This window comes from Anarhichas minor, unplaced genomic scaffold (assembly GCF_050575085.1).
Source record: "Anarhichas minor isolate MPS153535 unplaced genomic scaffold, ASM5057508v1 ptg000018l, whole genome shotgun sequence".
NCBI classification, from domain to species: domain Eukaryota; kingdom Metazoa; phylum Chordata; class Actinopteri; order Perciformes; family Anarhichadidae; genus Anarhichas; species Anarhichas minor.
This window is the reverse complement of record NW_027466464.1, coordinates 8,285,701-8,308,875: the sequence shown is the minus strand read 5'-3', so window position 1 is coordinate 8,308,875 and position 23,175 is coordinate 8,285,701. Positions and strand designations below refer to the sequence as shown.

Below are 23,175 nucleotides of genomic sequence, written 5' to 3'. Positions count from 1 at the left end.
GCAGAGAATAAGTCTAGCATTTCAATAAAATGAAGCGGAGAGAAAATAAACCAACCTCAAAACAGAATCTGTCGAGGTAATAAAAACAGTGAAAGTTCGAACGTGAGATCAGCGGCGCGGCGGTTAGCGTTTAGCCTGATACCGGGTAGCTCGGGGTTCGATCGGCGGCCAATTCATCGAATTCAAAATCAGGACCAGATGCCTGTCTGCTTTGTAATCATCTTTGGAGGACGAGGGCTGGGCGGTTGTGATGGAATGATGACCTGTCTGGTGCGCTGAAAGTGTTTTACGCCAAAGAACATGCGGCGAGAGAATGAAGTGTCAAAAGTTTGTGGCCTGGGATCCACCAAGGTTCAAATACACCTGACGAAGCATTTTTAGCGCTTTCCTCGTCAACTAAAACACAAGCATTTCTCCAGTCTTATATGAGTGATAAAAGCTTACATTTTTAGGAGTTAAATAGAAATGGACAGATACATTTTAGGTACAGTGACGGTGGTGGTGCTACATGAAGAGGCAGAAGAGCAAGTCGTTAGGATACAGCATCTGGGAACCATGAATGTCTGTGCAAAATTCGGTCAATCCATCGGGAACATTTTACTTAATAGGTGAAAATTGTGACCTGATGGGGCCTACTTGAATCACCAAAGTCTTTACGGTTCATCCTCAGGCAGCCTTTAATGCCTGTACAAAATGTCATGGTATGCATACAAGTGTTGTGAAGATATTTCACTTCCAGACCAAAGATGAACTGCTTTTAAAAAAAATAAATGTGTGTTTTCATCGACTGATTTGGAGCAAATAAACTAGGCCATCTATTCTCAACCCCTGGGCCTCAGTGCGCTATCTAGTGGTGCGGCAGATGCAGAATTTCCAATGACCAGTTACGTTTGACTATCTACTACGTCACTGTTAGTTATCTAACGTTCCCCCGTATGCAGTCACGCAAAATGGACACAAAAGTTGGCAATGTTAGAATTTTTCTTTCATGTCAGTTTGTATTGGCCGTGTTTAATGTTGCCTGGAGACAAAGACAAAAACAACATATATAAGAGAAGACGTCGACAGCAGAAACCGCTGATCCGTCATAATTAAATGTTCATTACCTCAGAATTTATTTGGCAAAGGCGTTTCAACAAAAAACACCTCCAGTCAGATATTTGTTTTTTTTGCTGCAGTTGAGAAAGTTTTAGCAAACATATTTATCAATGCGATGCTTCAAAAGAAGCAAAAAATACGGCTCATGTTGAAACTACGCCTTTTTTTTATGGCACACATGACCGAAACATGAGCCGACTGTGAGAGGCATCTCACCCAGGTATGACCTTCTACTCACGCACTCGGTTGTCTCGGAAAAACCTGACCCCTGCACATGTAAACGCCACTGGACTGTAAATATTCAAATAAGGGAAAATTCCCACTCTGCTCTTATCAAATGGAAAAATCAACCTGCTTGTTTTGGTTTGCACTCCAACTCTTTCCTGTCTTTTACCTCCCAAAGAGGACTTATTATTGGATTTCATGAGACATAGGTTCAATCTTCTGTAGCCGCTCACAAAGCAGAGCAGCAGGTGTTTATTTCAAGTGACGCTAAAAGCATAGTTGCTGTTTCACTGCCTCCAAACATCCAGACATATTTTTTGAAATTATTAAAAGCTCATCCATGATGTTCTTATGCTGTTCCTGCTTGTGGTAATCTTGTCAGGAGAAGCTTGGGTTTAGCTGCTAACCCCTGAACAATTCACAGCTCCTGAGGCTTTCCTTAAGATAACAGTGCAGGCTAATTAGGGCTGGAAACGGTACACTGGGCTTCTCCTCACATCCACATGTTGTTCAGAAAGAGGCCGCGAGCGCTTGGCCCTCAAATGGGCCAGCTGTTCTCCCGCCAACACTGCAGAGCAAAGCCCTGTTAGACTCTCGTCGTGTCTCAATGACTCCCCTTTATCTTCACGCTCATGTGAAATCTCTCTCCGGAACAACGATCGTGCATCACAGCGCCAATCAGTGCTCATATCTGCCGCACCGACGTACACAATCCAGTCGTGTGAGGATTCAAATCCGACTCGGCTTTGAAAGGGTCAACTTTTGTGAGGCTGAGTGGAGCCTATGAGGCATCTCAGTGAAGCGTGGACTTAGATTTGGAAGGAAACAAGCAGGTTTCATCCCGCCAGGATCAGAAAAAGAATGTTTCCTCTGGTCTCCGCCACAAAAATATATGCAGGAGTTGTACTTATTTTGTGGTTTTAGAGATATGTTTGAATTTTAGCAAGGCATGCCGTATTTTGCGATTGGCCAAGTGATTTGAATTTTAGCTTAGCATAAAGACTAAGCAAAGTGCGGCATTCTTATAACACCACAACTTGTCATCTTTACATTTGTGCAGATTAAACAAGATATAATTCATCCATCAGAGAGCTTTAGAGGTATTCTGCTGCCATTCAAGAGAACCAGGCTAATATTCCTCCCTGTTTCCAGTCTTTATGCTAAGCTACGCTAACAGTCTCCTGGCTGAAGCTTCATATTTAGCGTAGACACACAAGATCAGCACGTTATATGACCACACACACAAATGTCATTAATGTGAATACTCCCAAATTTGAGTCATGTCCGGGCGTAAGTGTTTATTTTTTACGACGTGGCCCTTGAGTAGTCTCGGGGCTTTGGGAAGGTCCTGTCCTCGTGCCAGCTGAGAGGAGCCACAATGTATGGAGTTACCTGCATAATTAGTTTCAGATGCTTTTATTGGAGTTTTTCTCAGGTGATATTATTCATGTGACATGTATAATATACAAGGCGCCTTTTTGTCTCCACATCCGAGATCTTATTTCTGGAAATCTTTCCAAAGTAAGAAACCTTTAACTTGAAGATTCATCTGGCTGGAAAGTGCCTTTTGAGGTGAACATGTGCTCCCAGAGCAGGAATGATTTCTCTTTAATGGTTGCCCAGTATCAAAATGTTGACCAAGACAGACACAGAAGTGGTTTTAAAACTTGGATTGATGCAACACGGTCAGTGTCTTTCCAAAGTTCATCATTTCTTTGCTTTGAATGGGTTTTGCCTTTTTTTTTCAGTGATAATTACCAGCATGAATGAACATGACCACCCCCATTTACTTCCCGTGTTTAAAGGCAGCACCGATTCCATTACATAACCATTATTTAGTCTATGAATTCTGCCAATAGCAACAAAAATCGAGACGATCTCCTCCACGCTGGAACTTATACCCCTCGATACACTCATTCAGAGACGAAGCTGCCAGAAAACTACAAAAAGTGTCTCTCCTAACGTTCCTTTTTATCTCTGCCTCACTCTTAAAACAGCATATTTCTCCAAGACTTGGATGACCATTCTGCTTTTCTGTCCTGTTAAAATCGATTTGATAAAAGAATCAGACAGAAAAATATGCACACTCAGACGCCCTGCACACTGTATATGCTGTATATGCTGTAAAATGCACCTTGTAAATCTGTCAGAGTCCAACATAGCAGGAATTCTTTCAGGACAGTAGGTGTTCTGCATTAACAGGATATAATATATAATATACTGTATATATTCAGTATGTATATATGAGTCACTTTGGGAGAATATCGGTTTTGCTGCGAGGAGAAAACCGCACAAAGGATAAAAGAGCATTTCCTTGTCGCAATTCAGCTCATGTCTGTACGAAAAGCATAACCGAAGCTTAACCCTAGTATGCAAAAGTCCATGTTTGTAGGAGGTCGGGGTGGACGGGTCAAACAAACAGGACTGTCACCCAGGAGACTGCTGTTCGTGTCCGAACAGGATATGTAGGGCTTGACCCCTGCTTGAGACAAACAGTCTGATTTTCTCTGCCTCCCTGCTTTAATTTTGACTTTTTGTGAGTCCCCCTAAATTCTGTGCAACACCAAATATTTTACCGAGAGATGTTTTAGGGTGTCAGCGTTTTTACGTCTCCATTTCATTTTCTTTAGTTTTAAACTAATTACTTCTACACAGATTTGAAAAGCCAGCAATCTCAGCAGCTGGCAAAGTAATCAATGAATCACCGGCATTTGTCATCAGACCTGTCAATCCCCCAAAGATACATTAAAACAAACTCCTATGTGGGCTGGGAAAACACACACAGGCTTATGTCTGCAAGCTCCGACCGCTTTAAATCCCAAGTCTGCCTGGAAAGCTGTGGGGAGGAAGTGAAAAAGCATAATTCACCCTTCTCTCAGTACTGACTGTCAGAAGTACCCTTGAGCAAAAATACTCAACCCACAACTGCACCAGGAGGAGCAGCTCAGGCGGTCGACAGCAGAAGTGTTTTGTTTTTTACCAAGCGGCTCCCGGGTCTGGTTTTGTCTGTGATGTATATGTACAGTTGGCAAAAAAGTAATTTTTCCTTCTTTGATTGATTTATTTGCAAAATCTTTAGAGATTCGAGTTTTGGCACAACTCCACCTTTACTTCCAAGGTGCATGGAGAGAGGAACAACGTCATACATATGGGGAAGCTTAAATGGCTGCTGAGAAGAGAAGAGGGTCAGCTCTTAATCCTTATGTATAAAAGTTTTATACACGCTGAACTCAAAAGTAGAGGTACATCAAAATGTTAAATAGTCGACAGACAAATCCCAGGGTACGATTACTCTGTTTTTGGACTTTCATTTATCTCCAGGCTACAGTCAGGGCTGTCCTCTTCCTTTATCATCCTACATTCAATGGACCGTTGCTGATCTTGGATCATTATGTCTGCCTTGTTTTTCTTTGTTGGTATAGCTGTGACGGCTGCCCAGACTGTGCTGTTATGTAGTTGTTTATCTTTGACGTCACTCATGCATGCAGGTTGTTTTCCAGTTCCGGTTTAAATACGGGAATCAGATATGGGTCACAGGACAAGTGTTTGTATAAACAGGAGGTCAACAAAATCAGACACGGGTGAAACAATCCAGAGTAGAGCTTCATGTGGTCGAAGTTACGGTGAAGGGATGAATCCATTGTGAGTAATCGTTACCAGTTACTGGAGTATTTTTAACTCTGAGGAATGTCTGAAAGTCACTTAATATGGAGCGAGCATCGTCTGAGGTGAAGGGAGGCAGAAAATCACAGGCCTGGACACAACAACTCCCGGACAATATGAGCATGCTACAGCTGTTTTGTCTCCCCCTGAGCCTCTTGTAGAGAGAAACTGATGATGGAGACTTTGATGACAGTTTTGCAGTCCCCACACACACACACACACACACACACACACACACACACGCTCACTTTAGGAGGCCTTTCTTTTAGCCAGGATGGTAACAACACCATTTAGGTCTCAGCAGGATCCCGCTTTTTCGGGCTATTCATTTTTTGTTTTAGAAATCATTTATAACTACATTTAAAGATTTCATCTGCTTTTACATCTGCAAAAATGAGCCAGACCCTATATTTATGTATATGGGCCGCAACTGGTTCATGTATCAGTCAGTCAAACAACAAATATTCATACATTTCTGAAAGTTTATACTTAATATTTATTAAATGGTTTGGTTGAACCTATAATTAGTTCCAGACTACATGACTCTTTCCACAAAATGTATAAGAAATCATTAGAACATAACGGGGCCTGTAAAATTAAGTGTTTCCCAACGTGTTTTATGCAGTTTAATGGTTTGAAATGTTCTGTGTAATTGCACAGTGGCTTCAACTTCCTGCCGTCAATAATCTGAATGCCTTAAAGTTAAAACATGCATACGCTGAGCTGGAACTGTCATCATATCCGACATGTGCGCTGTAGTTAAGCCGTGAGAGTTTCTCCATTCGGGGACGATCCCGAAACCCTTCTGGGACCCACAAATCCACTGTTCGCACAAAAACAGCAGCGGTGTGTTTGCGGCTTCGCTGTCACTCAAACAACCCACTGGGTATCATCTCTCTCAGGCACATCTCCCTCCACATCTCTCCATCAAAACAACACGGCCGAGCCTCATCCATCATCCTGACACTGAGTGCTCTCCCTTTGACTGCACAGGATGTCCTCTCCTCACAGTTTGCAGGTAATGTCAAAGGAATAATGGTTATTTACGACGTCTTTATGCACAGCACTGTGGGACGTTGTCGAGGGGCCCCTCGCTTTAGGGGCTCAAACTGTAAATGAACTAAGTAACTAAATCCCTTTCTAGCTAAATGAGGGTGACTTGCTTGACTTCGTTTGATGGTTTCTACCTTCAGTGAAGATTAAATGCAACATGTTCTTCGTCAAATGGTATTAGAACCACCTGCCTGGGAAAAATCCAGTTTTATCGTCACATCTCAGTGGTTCTTGGCCAAAATGTAACATCTTGAGTGTAATGAACGCAATCCTCTCTATCTCCTCCTCCAGGGTTGATATGGTGTTATGCATGTTGAAGAACTCACAACCTCCCACACAACCATCTGCTATCGCAGACGGTATTTATCACGCACTCGTGCATTCGGATTCTTCCGATGCTGCAGAAGTTAGTCCAGGCAACTTTTCTCGCTGCAGATTGTGAAAGTCACTTTTTGCATGGTGCTTTCCTATCAGTTTTGGAGTCGAGAAGTGAAGATGAAATGGGAATTAGGATGCTGCAGCATGCATGATAACAAACCTCCCCTCCTCCCGCTCTCTGATCTGCTGTAAGAGGATCTGTGGGCCTGGATTTGGCATGGCAGCTGTACAAGGCACCAAGCTTCCAAGCACACCGTATCTGTTTGCTTTGGATACTGGTGTTGCTGCGAACCTCTTGCAAGAGGATAATATATCTTCGTAATTAATAGCAGCCTGTTCTGTCTTTTGGCTGGGGAAGGATGCCGGTTTGCAAACACAGACGGAAACTTCGCTTCCCTGCCTGCCGTGGTTGAGTTGGATCAGCTGGAAGGGGGCGCAGCGGGGAGAGAAAACTCTGGTTCAGGCCCCCGGTGGCGGGTTAAGTTCTACTCTGCTGTCCTTTGCCCTTTTGCAGTATTTTGCCATCTCACTTACCAGCAGAAAAGGAAAGGATTTCCCAAATTCCCTTGTCGGTTAAAAACAAACTCACCTCTTCACTAAACCAATGTAGAGTTTCCAAGTTCCTGCAGCTATTTAGAGTCTTTTAGACTGGAGATGCTAAATCAAAAAAGTCCAAATAACCTGAAAATCAATAGATGTCATGAGTCTGACCAATTGTGCTTTAATGCATGCAATACATCACGAAAAGACAACAATCTTGAAATAACACTGAAAGTTGTGAAGTTAAACTGCCTCTTGTCACATCTCCTGCCTCATCTAATGTCAGCAGCTTTATTAACTTGTCTTAAGCTCTACTTGGATTGGCATCAAGAAGAGTACAAGCAGTACATGCAGCATAATCCCAGAGAAATGTCACTGTCTAAAGCCATAATCCTGGAAGGCCTTAAGACTCTCGCTTTGCAAATACGCTAAAACAAAAAGCTCTCTTAAGATATTAGTTCAGGCCTGAATGCAAACGTCTCACGCTCACTTGGAGGATCCAGGTGAGGATGTCGCCTGGAACACAGAGCACTGTTTCTGCAACGGTGCTCTGTGTTTAGCAAGTGAAAGAAACCTCGCATTAAGAATAAGCCCTTCACACAATGGCCAAAGCGTCAACGTGCACACGACACACATCCGGCTCTGTCCAAAAACAAGAGCGGCTCTGTGCGAGTAGTGAGGAAAGGTGCATCCCTCTGACAGATTTCCATCAACTCCCTTGTGTGATTGTTAGAGCCTTGTCTCCGCCAAGAGGAGTGACTCAGGCCGCACGTATGACATGTCATTAAATCAAGACTGTAGTGGGTATTAAGACGTGTCGGTGACAGCTTAGTGAAATGTTTGTTTTGCGTTGTTTTTCTTTTCAGACGAGTGCCGGCTGTTGTCGTTCGGCTCTTGACGGATCGAGGAAGAGAAAGAGTTGAGAAATTAGGCCTTAAAAGTTGCAGGTGTGGAAGATTTAACATGTGGAGGTGAATTATTTTCCTTAAATCCACCAAAAGAGATACTTTCTCGAGCTTCTCATCTAACTCTATGAAAGAAAGCCAACAAACAACACATGGGGAAACAGCCAGCCTGCTCTGTCCGAAAAGCTACAGGTAGCCTACCTCTAAAGTTTGCTAACTAACACGTTACATCGCGTTTGTTTATTCCGCACAAAAACCGAAGTGTAAAAAGGACAAGTTGAGGTTTCAAAGAAGCTCATATTCTACATTTTTTCCGCCAACTTTCTTTGGAAAGTGGCTCCTGTCGTTGAGTCATCTCGCTAGCTGAAACTGAGCACTTGAAACACAAGACGACAGTGTGTCTCTCATTCACCGGCGAGTATGTGCACTCACTCGCTGTTTGAGAGTTTCTGTCTACAAAACAGAACACCCCCTGACTCAGTCGAGCCCGACAATGCCCTCCTGTTGCCGTATCGCATGTCTTGCAAAGAGACACGGCTCTGGCGGCGGCTCACAGATCCCCAAACAAGAGCTTCAATCCAGCTGACTTTTGGAAGCACTGCACGTATCTGATACTTGACAGATGGGGGGGGGGGTGGGAGGCACACTGATTACTAAAAACCAGAAAGAGAAGAGACGGTTAGCTTTTGTTTGTTTAGGTTTTTTCTTGCAGGAGACATCATGCACATTTCCATGACTCTCATCGGTGAACGATCTCTCGGTATCTCGGTATCCAAAAATGCGAAACTGACAAGCTCAGCACCTCTGATAGGAATCTGCAACGCTCACGGAAACCTCTTTTTTTTTTTTTTTTTTCTCTCGTCCCCTCATAATGCTGGTCTCCTTGGCCTCTCACATCGCCATGACATGCAGGATCCCCAAGGATGCTGACAAAGGCTGTCCTGAAACGTCTTACCTGATGCAAACTGTGTCAGGGTCATAAAACACAGCCCTACTCTCACCGCAGATTCTTCACACACTGACACATCATTATACACAGGGTAGAACTGTTGAGGATAATTAACCTCTGAGGGTGTAAAAACCACAGTGTCACACTGTTTTTACAAGCCCACAGAAGAGTTGATGTAACATTTACAAGTTTTGAGCACTTAAAAACAAGTCTCCATCCTATCAAGTCGTTTCTCTAAATCAGACTTCTGGCAACTTTATCTTCTTAAAATAATGAAAAACTAGCCAACACAGTCAAAAAAAAACTGCAAACCACGGATATGTTGAATGTCGACATTTGTGAAGCAAAAGTGTGTTTCCTAAATACGTTTCATATCGGCTTTGTGTCACGCTTAACGTTGTGAAACGACTGCTTGGGTTTAGGCAACAACAAACTACATGGTTAAGGTTAGAAAAAAGACCATGGTTCGTGTTGAAAGAAGAATGTAACAACATTAACGGACTTTCTTATATACTTTACATAACGTAACAACCGTAAATTCAACACTGACTTTTGGTTTCACACGGGACAAGAATAGCGACCTTCTGGGAGAAAGTCATGTGTTTGCTTGACCCATCCACCACCACTCCCACCAATCCAGCATTCTTGTTCCACATGAATCAGTCCTAAAACCCGGAAATGAGTCAGCATTATTGCACTTTTGGCACGTTATCTTCTGCCGATTGCATTCACTGAAGACTATCTTAAACGTTAAGTATCATAAACGTTGATTTGCTAAAAGAGCGTATTTTCTGCAATGGTCCCTGCAGCACTCGTACCACGTAACTGTCAATAAAGGTACGTCACTTGCTCTGAACAAATGCGACATTCAACGAATCCGTGGTTTTGCTGAAACACCCAATGCCAACATTTCTTCCTGGCGACTGGGCTCTACTGCAATACTTTTACAGATTCAATGCTAGCATGCTGAATTTGGAGAAGCATGCCTTTGTGTAAAGAAACAAAGTGTGTGTAAGGAGGAAAGAGTGGACATGGGTATGCCAGGGCACAGAGCTTCCTTTCGCATCTGCCCCAAAGCACGCTTTTCAGTTTGACGCACATTCTTTTCTTTGAGTCAAGCTGGAGGATATGCCCCCTATATAATGCCATGATATAGCCAAGACTAAATTAGGGGTGTTGCTTTATGAGCATTCAAACCTGACATATTTACTACTTGATTGAAGGTTGCAGTGAACCGTGTGAGCGTTCCCTTCGTCAGCAGATTTCAAGGAATGATTCAACTATTTCGAACGAAATTACTTGGTTTAATGGAGACAGGAACCAACCTGATTAACCTGATTACACAGTTGCTTTATTGCGCTGAATGAGGGGCACAAAGTCCTTCATTGTGAAGACACAGCCTCTGGTTATTTGTGGTTGGGACGGGTTCAAAGATCGAGGCTGTAAGGAGCTTCATTGTTTATTGTTTATTGGGATCCCCATCAGACGTTGCCTTGGCAATAACTGCTCTTCCTGGGGTCCATATTCAAATAAACACCCCTCACATGGTTACATTAACATGCAACAACATCAAACCCTACATATACAAAGCATTAAGACTGTTAAATTGATTCACATCTAGCTCCTTAAGGATCAAGAACTAATTTTATTTGGTGTTAATTGATATCATGCTGTGCATGGCTAGTTAGTAGTACCTCCTCTACACACCTGGGGAGGATTGCCTGATCACTTAATAGGAGGCAGCGGCTCTGTGGGGCTCACATGAAAGCTTGTCTGCTGGGTAGCATAAGAAATAAAATGGCACACAGGACACAGAGTCAAGATGTTATGGCTGTCCCGAGTCGCTTTGTGCCGCACACGATCATTTTGAATCATTAAGAATCCAAATGAATGAGCCCTAAGAGGATCCCAGCAAATATATTGGTCACTGGCATTATCAGGCTGCAGCTCACACAAAAACAAGCACTCACACAAAGATCCCTGAAAGAGCAGAGGCTAGCCAGTCGGCCAGCGCATGTCTCTTTCATCTTCCATATTATCTGTCAAACGGCTGCTTGTGTGTGTGTGCACATTCATCTGTTTGTGTTTGTGCCATTAAAAGAGGACGTTAACTGGAGGAAACGCTTCTCTGGCACTTCATAGACACACTGACTGAAGCGATGCACGAGCGAGGCCAGGAGGACTTAGTTTAGCTTCTCCAAATCACTCTGACCTCGAACACCGCAGTGGGACTCATTCTGGGAAAGACCCTTTACAAAGAAGCTAACCATCACGCCAGTGGGAAAGCAACAAAGCGGAGGACAGGGTGACCGCAATTTCAAACTGCTAGGGCCCACAACAAGGGCTGAAGCCTCGGAGCAGTAAATCAAAATGATTCTTCGGAGAGCCGCCTCTTGCCAAATTCAGACATATTTTCTTGGGAGATGTTCTGCATGCCATGCTGCAGACGAGAAGAAACCACAAATTCTGAGAAAGCATTTTCAAATGACTATTGACTTGAAACAAGGATGCCAAAATCCTGTTTTCCAAGAAATGTTTTGATGGTTTCCCATTTTGTGCTTTGCAGGTGCTACATTGGGGCCTGCCCTGGAGTCTGAGAGTTAAAGGTTGATGTAGATGTCCTCGCCGCATACTCGTTAGGGTTCAAATCTGAGTTCCCGCTGAGAGAAAGACCACCTGACACAGTTTGTCTTCACTGCAGGTCATTTAAATACAGCTCACTTTACAAAAGACAGATGATTTGGAGACAGATTTGAATATTCAGGTTCCACGAATTCGTAGAAAAAAAGCACCGTGGCACAGATGCACCAAAAGCTTTTCCAACATCTGGATGCAATGATCTGCCTTTGTCCAATCCACAGTTGCCAGGGCCACACAGATGTGCTGACATGGTTTTAGCCAATCTGCCATCTCATGTACTGCTTCCTCTAACTTCCTCCTTCACTGAACCCTGCAGCCTGCAGCTCTCTTCAAACGCCGGTTTTTCATCCTCTTACCTTGCGCTATAGTTTTGCATGCAGATCACAGCACCCTGCTGATTTGCGGTTTACATTTCTCAAACTGCCCGATGTGTAATTTGGTGTCGGGGACTGCAGTTGCTGTGTCATGGAAATACAAGAGCACTGTCATCTTCACAAGTTTGTGATTCAGAGCAACCGCAGCCATGCAGTTTACAGTAAAAGACCATTTTTGGCCGAAACAAATATGGATTGGCACACGATTTGTTTTCTTTACTGCAGCCTGTCAACAACACATTATGTTGTTGTTGTTTTTCTGATTCAGATACCGTCATTGATGCTGTGCAGCCATTGATGTGGTATCGCTGCACTTCACTTCCCACATGTTAAGTGGGAATCTGACAGTGTGGCCATGACCCGGACATGTGTTTTTCCTGGGACTTTCCCTTGATTAACTCTCTGTAGGTGGCGTTGATCACTGCTCATTCTATTTACCCAGTTCTTCATCTATTTATTCCAAACAAACCCTGCAGCTGATGCCAGAAACATGAAATACATCACTTCCTGTGACAAAATTATTCATACGAATATGTGAGTTTGTTGTACTTAAAGAGCTATTAGGCATGCTTAAGAAATACAGTATATCTTGTTCATTAGTCTTTCGCAGTCATTTTCTTCCCAGCATGCTTTGTGGGAAACCCCCATGAGCTCCACCTGTACGTCAAAACACAGACACGGTTGCATTGCTTGGAGTTTCAGCCCCAGTTTAGACTCCTCTAATTGTTTCTGAAAATCAAGTGCTTACAGTATTCTGGGAACTGACTCTCTCTGTGTATGGGGGAGGGCTACGCGTGCTGCCTCAGCACATTTCCAGCGGTTTACTTGGCTTTGTCACTTACAGTAAGCTCTGACTGTGTCATGTGGCGCACATCAGTCACACAAACGAGTCATCTGCCGATCCACATCAAGCTGCATACAGTTGGAGTGATAACTAGCAGCAGCTTCAAGCCAACCCACAGTAAAAATCCACTGTGGGTTATTGCATTAGATTTAGATTAAACTTCATACAGACCGAATCTAAATCACTTTTCTATCTATTCTCTGGAAAGTAAACCGCACATTTGTCATCCTGGCTGCAGACGTCGTCCAACCCAGCAGACTAGATGAGAAATGTGATGATCAAACCTTCACATGCTGCCGCACATTTTCAACTGGGAAAGTCAGCTATGCTAACTAGCTAAGCTAACTTGGTAGCATTTGGCAGTAAGAAGGGTTTGGGATGGAAAATAGTGACAAAACAATTAGACACAAATGATCAATGATGCCCAACAATAATAAACGTTGATGCATGTAAATAAAGATGATTATTTGCCACCTGATTTAGAAGTCGGAGGCACAAACAAATACTACTTCCAAGAAAACATCTTGCTGCACATGGCTTTCAAGATATCACTTTCACAAGGATTATTTCATCGTCTGGCACACTTTGCAGCAGGTTAGCCCGAGGTACCGGGGCTGGAGAGAAACGCGACACTGGAGCACTGTATCCCATAGATTGTATCGCCGCTCCTGACCGTTTTGTGCGGAGGTTGCTCCTTTTCTCTGCTTTTGATCATTTCCTCAAGTTGACTCCAGCTCCATTATCTCTTCCAGAACAAGCTTCAGTGTCTTCCAACAGATAAAGTAGGTCAGGATATGAACACAAAGAGGCAGACGAACAATGGTGGAGAAAAAGTAGGGAATCGTACATGAGAGGGGCAAAAGATGGATGATTTGAACGCAACTGTATTTGAGTTGTGATCTGAAAAGTACCTCTCAAACCTCTTGAAAATCCACAGTGAAAGCTCTTGTCTCAGATAAAACTTAAACATCTTTCAGAACGTTCTTACTTTCATGCCAACTTCCATATTATTAAAGAATGCATCACTTTTTCTGATCTAAAACGTTTTTTTGTGTTCAGTTTTTTTAAAGATTGACCTGCACTTTGTGCTTCAACTCCAGTCACAAAAGAAAACACAGGCAAAGGTTAAGATTCAGGGAAACAGAGAGAGTTAAGAGGCTGTTGTATTGACTTGTTTTCAGAGGGAGGTCAAAGATCAGCATTCAGTCAGTTTCAGTAGCTGTGTCGCAAATCACCAAGGACACAAATCCTGAAGAATGGGACCTGAACCTGCACTAAGACATTATGTTTCTGTAATGTCCTGTGATGAACAGTAAGTCCATGTTGCTAACAAGATTCACTATCAAGTTCAGTGTTTGAGAAACATTTCTCACCACATTGCCTATTTAGGAGATGTTCTGGAGCTTTCGATCATATCACACGGTCTTCATCAGCAGATGGAGTTCGACCATAGCATTGAAGATTTTAAAATTTCCATTTTTGTCTTACTTTAACAACATCTTGTCCATGTTGGTTAATGAAAACATAGTTATGAATATCATATTCAGTTTCTGCTAATAGATCCCCTAAAATGCTTTACACTGTCCCTTTAAAAGCTAAAGTTCAAAGTTCACACATGACCGTCAAAGAACCGTGACCCATACTACGTGTTGATGCATTGTTCGTACAGCGAGAGTCGTCAGTGGGAGAAAATGAAAACTAGAGTTTGAAGAGACTTTTGGGAGTGTTCTGGTAACCTGGGATAAGAGCGATGGAACAGACGCAAACTGTGCGCCAACAATACTTAGTCGAAGTTAAACGGACCAAACAGTGGAATTTGTGTACCGTGACACGCCAAACAGCGAGCGTGTTACTAAAGGAGCTTTATAGACGTCGTTAAAATAGACACCCAAAGCATTAAACCCTCCCATTTAGTCCTGGGTTTAATTTCCAGGAAAATCCCGAACCATTCCCCTCTGTTGAGAACAGCTACATCCACCAGCTGCGCATCATATGGCCCATATACACCAACTGACTCAGACCCAAACTACACAGGAAACCCAACCTTAGCAGAACGTAGCGTCGGGGTTTATGAACCCTAGCAGCCCTTGGAGCACAGCTCCTCCTTGTCTCACATTTGCAGAAAACAAAACGAGTGTAAAAGCACCAGCATTGCCAATATGCCACTGGGTAATAACTCACCAATTTATGAACCATAGGGAGTCTCAGGACGATGTTTGAAAGGGAGGTTGTTGTTGTTTTTTGTTGGAACCTGTGAGAGACAGATGTGTCGCACAGGTTTACAATGTGAATGGTGCTCTTTCTTCAGATCCGGACAGGTAGGCGAGGGAAATGAAAGGGGTGCGTGGGCGACGCTGAGCTGACCTTTCCGGCAACTGTGACGTCACCTGACACCCGATGCGGCGCGAAGGTCAAGGGAAACGGCAAACAGGGGTCGAATGATCTAAAAAGAGTTTGCCGACAAAGTTTCACGAATGGGGGAAGGGTGAGAGAGGAAGTGAAACTCGACACAGCAAAGAAATATAGAGGCTTTGATCAGTGTGGGTCTTTCAAGGTCAGTTTCAGTACTGACTGACGTTGGAGTTATCCCATCACGGGGCACGAAAACTCCACTTAAAGTGCAAAACCAAGAAGAAGAATAACAGGATGTAAACACAGGCAAATTAAACCAAATAATCAAGGAAGTATACACGGCACTTTTCCAAGAAGATGACCGGGGTCAAAAGCATTAAATGAACTCCTCTTGGACTCTGGATAGTAAAAACAAAGACATGCAGATCTTCTAAGATCCTCAGATATATATTGGTATCTGCCAAAACACCAAGTGAATTATGAGCATTTTGTTACTGTCCATGAGAGCTGACCACTTATCTCACTGGACACTGACCTCGCTGAGTCATAAAAAAAGGTCGGCCCGAGTGCGGTTCGCCCCGATCTGGACCTTTTTACATTCATTGTGCAGATCATTGGAGAATACATTTGTTATGGATAAGACAGCATCGCACAAATATTTAAAGCTACAGTACTTTGGCAAAAGAGAGAAACCCCGAAGATCTGTAGGGAATTATAAAAGCGTTCTGGTTTCACAAGCAGGAACCCACCCTTAACTTTGAAAGTCTTACATTTGGTTTAGTGCCGTGATAAGATTTCTGATATAAACAAGGAGAGAGGAAAATGACACATGTTAGGCTTTAGGGGGTCATGTATGCATCTCGTAGCTGCACATGGGAACAGTGAACAGTGGAACATGAGTATCTGAATACTCTAATTGCATTTTCCAAGGAGGTTATGTCGAACAAGTATTTAGATTTTGATGGAGATCAGGATCTGGGATTCCCAGTGAAAGTAGTAGAGATGGAGACCAATCCCAAATCTGAACACTAAGATTAGGGGTCAAGTATAAAACTGTAACTGTTGTATGAATCACTGTACAGTTTAACCTCAAAACCCTCCTCATGTGGATGCACACTGTTGGAAACGTCAGTCTGAGTAAGAGCAGGAAGTGAGCATTAAGGGACCAGTAACACACCGACCAATAAATATGTTGTCAGTCACAATCTCTCCATGGAAATGTGCTCCACAAAAGCTTAGAAAGAAATCGATTCACCTTCATTCTCTGTCTTAACGAGTCGCTCAGATTTGTTGACCCTAAAATATTTTTCTTTAAACAAAACAAAACACTTTGCATGTGACATGAATTCTGTTGCATAAGGTCACATTTTCTTCTTTTTCTGCCAAGTTGTTCTGTCTCTCTTCGTGCTTGCAGTAATGGCACCAGTTTTATACAAGAGGTCTGTAAACACTAAAACTACTTTTCTTTCCTCTCCTAAATCCAGCAGCATGATTTGGGAGCTCATTGGCTTCAATTCAAACGACCTCATTTAAATTGAGTTTCCATAATATTCTTGGTTGAAGTTACCTCGGAAGAAGTGATCTGCCTTCTTCTTCAGCAGAAACAACTAAACTAAGAATACACGCGCTGTCTTCGAGCCTGGGGATACTAAATGGCCCCTCTGCAGCGAGAGAGACTAGTTCTTATTCAGTCGCCTTCAGGAGCATCGCCTCGTATCTGGCAGATCTGGAGGCATGCCAGCACCCGCCCTGTGAAATCAGCATCGCAGCGCACGGAGTTGACAAGTGCGCCTCCCCCTCCAAACGTTGTTTGACATACCCATCGTTGTAGGCTTCGCCTCTGGATGTTTCTTTTTTTTAAAAGGCAGGCTCAAAGCCACAGATTATACATTTTGCTCTCAACCCGTGCGGGTTAAATAACCTACAGAGGGAGCGACAGTTGGAATCAGGCTTTCCATCTCTCATTTGGAGACAATCAGCTCGCGCGTAAAAACCATCGCTGAAGGCAGAGATCCGTGGTGTCTGGATATTTTGTTCTCTTTTTCGAATTAATTTGCGACTGCAGGGTTGGGGGACAGCGCAGGGGAAGCAGCAGAGTGACTGTCTTTGTGGATTGCGAGCATTGGATGCGCTGTCATTTTGGGACTTGAGCGCGCAAGGCACCTGTGGATGCAACACCCCCCTCCTCCTTTGGACTCCAATCTTTTTTGCAAAAAAAGGATTCAGCACAAGATATAGTTAATACTCGTTGCGGTTTCAATCAAACAGCCTGCAGTTCAGACAAGAAGCGCGCCATGCTGTTGAGCGTTTCCTTCCTCATGGTCCCCCTGCTCAGCATTACCGGCTGCGGCTCGTCGTACGTGCCGTGCCAGCCATGCGACCAGAAGGCCCAGTCCATGTGTCCGCCGGTGCCGGTGGGCTGTCACCTGGTGAAGGAGCCCGGCTGCGGCTGCTGCCTGACGTGCGCGCTCGAAGAGGGCCAGCCGTGCGGCGTGTACACCGGCCCGTGCACGCGCGGGCTTCGCTGCCTGCCCAAGAACGGCGAGGAGAAGCCGCTGCACGCACTCCTGCACGGCCGTGGCGTATGCAGGAACGAGAAGTTGTATAAACTGATGCATACGTTGAAAGGTAGGCCTGTGGAGCGATGACTGATTCAGATCACATACATGTTTTAATCATTATAGTTAGTGTAAACCTTCTCTCCTCCTCCCCTCATTCCACTATAGGGCTTTAAAGTATATTCCAGCACTAAATGTGCAGTGCTCTACTTGGTTAACTTTGTGTCAGCTGTGCTGGTGTTTCTGTTGCATTTGCTTAAAGTGTGTCATCAACCGCTGATCTAAAAGGCTCTGGTGCAAAGAAATAGCAAACAGCTGGATGGAGATGTTTCTCCTCTCTTGTTAATGCAGGAATTTTAATGAAGCCCTCAAGTGACACACAGAGTGGGCCAGTGATGCAGTGGTGAATTTAAAAAAACGACCTCCAGACTGGAATCACCAGTGCAAAAAAATACTTTCACTATTCCCCTCTCTGTCATAAAATATTACTCCAATATGCATGAGTTTGCTTTTTGTTTTCTAAAGTTGTGGGAGACAAAAGAAAAGGGCGTGAAGTGAGTTTAGGTGCCCCCCCCCTAACTCTTTTGGGAGCCAGCGAGGCTGATGGGAGTCAACACACAGCCCTCTTCAAGACGGGTTGACACCTGTCATTACCGAGGCACACGACTCAAAAGACCCCGTGCGCCTTGACCCTGTGAACTCTGTCAACAATGGGTGCCGAGCTTCGATCAACCTGTCATCTTGGTTTGAATAGACCTTGTGGGGCTGCGAGCCATAAATCAGTAGGTTTCGTGTGAGTGGCCCGTCGCCTCGGGGCCCCCAGCCGACATAAAACAAGGGAGAAGATTACAGGTGGTGCTCCGCGAGACTCCTTTTTGGCTCCTTTAAATGGCAGTTCAGGGACAGTCACTGTGTCTGCGCTTTGTGGGAAATGTTGCACCGAATCAGATTTTGCCCTCTTCCCTTACTCAACAGTTTCTTTTCTTTTTCCTTTTTGTCTTATAGCTATTCTTTTGTCAGTTGCCCTGCACACCTCTACTTTTTCTACATCCACCACCTGTTTATTTTTTTTTCCCACACCTAACCCACCTTTTTGTCTCCGTCTCTCTATTCTCTCCCACCACACTGCCTCTTCTCCTCTTTCCCTGCCTGGCTACTGTCCCTCTTCATCTTTTACACCCTATTCTTCTTCCCCCCCCCCCCCCCCCCACCCCATCCCCAGTTTCACCCGTTCTGTGTTAAGCTTTACTTTGCTGCAGATTGGAGTTTTGGTTCAGGGTAAAAAATAAATAACCTCATTGGCTGTGTTAAACTTCAGCCAAGGAGCCGCAGTTGTTCTTGCTAAGATAAGAAAGGATGGAAACACTGAAATACTGTCATACAAATGTTTCATTCAAATTCGCCTTGTTTCAGTCCATTTATATTGTTTTTATCATTACATTTTCTGTTACATTTTTGGCTGCATTCACTCCAGCAGAGTAAGATCATTCAGAGCAGCTCTGCATCTGAGAAATTGTAATAAAAAAAACTGCAAAAACTCCAATCTTCTATTCATCTCCCCTTCCCTTTTCCACCCTTTCCCACACTATCCGCTGCTCCCTCCCACCCCTCTTTGTTAGACCCACCCTGGTCCCTTCATCTCCCTCCCCCTCTCCCTCCCCTCCCTCCCTCTCTACATCTCGGCGCTGCAGGCATGCCCAGGCTGTGCAGTGATTCAGCAGAATGCAGGCTGAGCGTGGGTTACTGATCCCCCATCAGTCCGCCCGTCAGCCAGCTTCTCCATTAACTCCACATCTCCTGCTGGGCACTTTCTCAACACATAAATTAAACAAAACCCATATGCACACTAATAAATACACACCACGTACACAAATTACATATCATAGACAATGGAGAAGAGCGACAAATGTGTCTGCATACATACTGTGCATTCATAAAATGTAGTGCCAGTCTCCAAAAGCGTTACACAGTATGTTTTAACAGATCCTTCAATTAATGCACCACTATGCATGTGTGCATTTTGCACAATTATAATGCAATGACACAAGTTGTCATTCAAACCTGGATGAAAGCTGAAAAAAACAGTAGTTGCCTTTTCGTGCAAGTGTGTGTGAACCATGAAGCTCAAGTTCTTCTTCTGCAACATTATCGGGACAGATTTCATGTCAGTTTCCCACATAGCGAGGAAGAAAAAGTCCTTGTCAAGAGCAAAGAAAGGAAGGAATGAGTTTTCTGTCACTTGCCACCTGCAGGGATACGGCTCTGCAGGATCCCCACGTCTCACGATTCAAACACGAATAAAAGGGAGAGGAAGAAAGAAGAAACGAAAGATGCGATCAGTCAGCACAGGTCAGATTAGACAAACCCGAGGATTAGCAAGTGAGGACTTGATTGGGTTTACGCTTGCTTCTTATCTGCCTCAGCTTTCTCTGGAGGAAGAAAAAAAATAAGAACCTTGTCAGCAAGGAAACTGGAGGATTGGGGAATCTCTTGCTTTTTCCAAGGACCTGTCCTTATGTGGATGGATGACATCATCTTCATCATCATTGCTGGGGGGGGTAGAGGGGCTCGGCAGGTTTTTTAGGCGTCACTTGCCGATGACTAGGCGCAACGTGGCGATGACCTTGTTTCACCGCCCAATTTAGTTCAGTAGCTTAGCGATCACGCCAGTGCAGAAACGGAGGGGTTTAAAAGCAGAATTTGCAATCTGCCAAAATGAAACGGAAACGAGTTGCGTGACACAGCAGTGGAAACGGGCCAGCTGTGGCTTAGGACACATACAAGGCTAATGCTATAGCTATAACTGAAGGGGAATATCAGTTTAAAGGGCTTTTGGGAAAGAAAGCCACAGCCACTCACTCTGGCCTCGGCACAGCCGTTGCGGTCGTGTGAATGGAGGGTGGGACGAGGGCGAGGGGTGAGCGCTGAGGTCTGAGCGACTGTGTGCGACTCCCCAAAATGTAGCAAAGAGCTGTATTTTTGCACGGATGAAAGATGCATGTAGCTACATGAGGGTTCCTGTGGGGGTTGGGACCCAAAATGGGCTGCGGCTGTTTCTGGTGGCTTGCCACATGACAAGTGTAATAGCATGTTTTCATGGGTCTGGGTGCCAGGGTGAGACTAAATATCTCATTTAGGTCACCGGCTATAAAAGTTTTAAAACCCCTGGTCTACATATACCCCAAACTGGCAACCTGTCTTGCCATAAATGTAGGCTATGTTGTTCTGTATGTCAACACTTCCAATCTGCAACTGGCCAGTACACTTACTGCTAAATAAGCATTCAGCTGGTGCAGTGAAATCATCACGTCGTATTGTGACATTACTAAATTGGACTTTGCTGTCTATTGCCCTCACGAGTTTAGCTTTACTTTTTTAATTTGAACTACTCAAAGAGGTGCTTTTCCAAGTGGAAAATCAGCGGGAAAATGCTTTGAAGCCCTGTTTTGGAGGACTAACATGCAGCTGGACTTCTGGTGCACATGCATGTTCTTACTTCAGGAGTTGTGTTTGTGTTCTGTCAAACCGTGCATCTAGTCATTCATGCAGTAAAGCTACTGATTCTCCAAATTAAAGATTTCATGTCATTTAAACAACAGCAGGATTGAGAGGGAGAGTCTTGAATGATCTTTCATTCAAAACTGCTGATGAATGCAAACAATCCAGTGTTCAAAATATTCAAACCATCAGCTTCGCAAATGTTTTGTGACGGAGACAATGCATTTAACACTTCTGTAAGGCTTCAGGGACACACGCAGTTTATTTTGATGATTTATGAGTTTAACTTGCTGTTTCCAGGAAAACCTCATAAGGCACCTTTTTAATAAACCTCAAACATGCATCATAATGATGAGTCTTTGCCCTTTATCAGATGGAGAATCCCACGATGACGCAGTGCTACCCGTCCCAGAGTCCATGCAGCCCCAAACCAAGGCGCCTTTGTATGGAAGAGACCACATCGGCAGCCGGAAGGCCCATGCCATGAAGCAGGCCAAAGACCGCAAGAAGCAGCTGGCCCGGCTGGGACCCGCCAGCAACCTGAACTTCTCCCCGATCAGCCCGGATAAACTGGAGCCTGAGTTTGTAAGTGAAGTATAGGGATTATAAACTCAGCTCACAGGGTAATCATTATAAAGAAACCAGTTCTGACAAATCAGCCATGATGCCCTGCAGGGCCTCTTTCACACAAGCCAAAAAGGTGTGAACAAATGACTAAAGTCCTCATTAGTGGAGGTATTTGCCACCTCCTTACTTTTTTTTATTTCTGGGCCATTGTGACCATGCAAACACTCACACGTGTGTGTGTGTGTGTGTGTGTGTGTGTGTGTGTGTGTGTGTGTGTGTGTGTGTGTGTGTGTGTGTGTGTGTGTGTGTGTGTGTGTGTGTGTGTGTGTGTGTGTGTGTGTGTGTGTGTGTGTGTGTGTGTGTGTGTGTGTGTGTGTGTGTGTGTGTGTGTGTGTGTGTGTGTTCAGGGCCCCTGTGGGAGAAGACTGGATAATCTCATTCAGAGCATGAAGGACACTTCCAGGGTCTTGGCTCTCTCTCTGTACATCCCCAACTGTGACAAGAAGGGCTTCTTCAAGCGCAAACAGGTATGGAAAGGTCTTTTCGTGGGTTGCATCGCATATCTGCTTCTTACTGTAACTACAGCAGCTTGGTTTTCGAGACAATAATTTGATAAAGCAGAAGTACCACAAGCGCCTCATCCCTTTTCTGCGAACTCTATACTTGCAGTGCAAGCCGTCTCGTGGTCGGAGGAGGGGGATCTGCTGGTGCGTCGATCGGTTTGGCGCGAAAATCCCCGGCATCAACTACGCCGGAGGAGACCTGCAGTGCAAAGAACTCGACAGCAGCAGCAACAGCAACGAATGAGAGGGAAAGAGTCGCCTCTTCTTAAACCTGCCAATCAAGCTAGCACACTTAATGACTGCCAATCAGGAAAATATAGCACAGATTCTTCTATATATGGTCAGGTGTGATGGACTGTGTTTTTATTGTTTTCTAGAGGGGAGCTGAACTGAAAAGCTCTCACATGTAGGTGTTATGTGGCTCCCCGCTGATCGTACTACGTTTGAGGTTAGCTAACACCTCACCTCTTTATATCCATAGATAATAGAGGATTATATATATATATATTTGTATGATAGTGATACTATGTTGTTTATTGATTGTGTTGCTAAATTTAATTCTGAGACAAGACATATTTTCCATGTGGCTAAAAAATTAACACTTCTAATTTCTTTAACTAGCAACGTTTTATTAATTGTTAATCATGTGAACGACATAGATGGAGCCATGTCAGCATGATAGCTTTAATTGTTTGTTCAGCATAGAGTCAGGAAAGCATTTGTCAAATCTACAGACCTGCAGCTAACAGAAGCCAACACACTTAAAGGAATAGTTTGGCATTTTATATTCATAACAAGTGAGATGAGTAGATTGATACCACTCTCATATTAGTCTGTTAAATATGGAGCTAACGCTGTGAAAAAGAAAGTTTCAAAGTCCATCTGCCAGCACTTATGCTCAAAGCTCAAGAAGAAAATCATAAAGATTCAGCTTTAAATTTTGGAGAATCAAATGAGAAATGAGCAAC

At 44.0% G+C, this 23,175-nt stretch overlaps 1 protein-coding gene across 1 annotated transcript; it reads left to right on the top strand.

Annotated features, from left to right (window-relative positions):
* The first annotated feature begins 8,704 nt into the window (after positions 1–8,704).
* On the top strand, positions 8,705–22,451 carry igfbp5a (insulin-like growth factor binding protein 5a). Its single transcript, XM_076094723.1, has 5 exons — positions 8,705–8,723; positions 17,227–17,649; positions 21,451–21,662; positions 22,052–22,171; positions 22,314–22,451. The coding sequence occupies exons 2-5, from the start codon at positions 17,316–17,318 to the stop codon at positions 22,449–22,451; spliced, it is 804 nt and encodes a 267-aa protein (XP_075950838.1). The 5' UTR covers positions 8,705–8,723; positions 17,227–17,315.
* Positions 22,452–23,175: the final 724 nt, after the last annotated feature.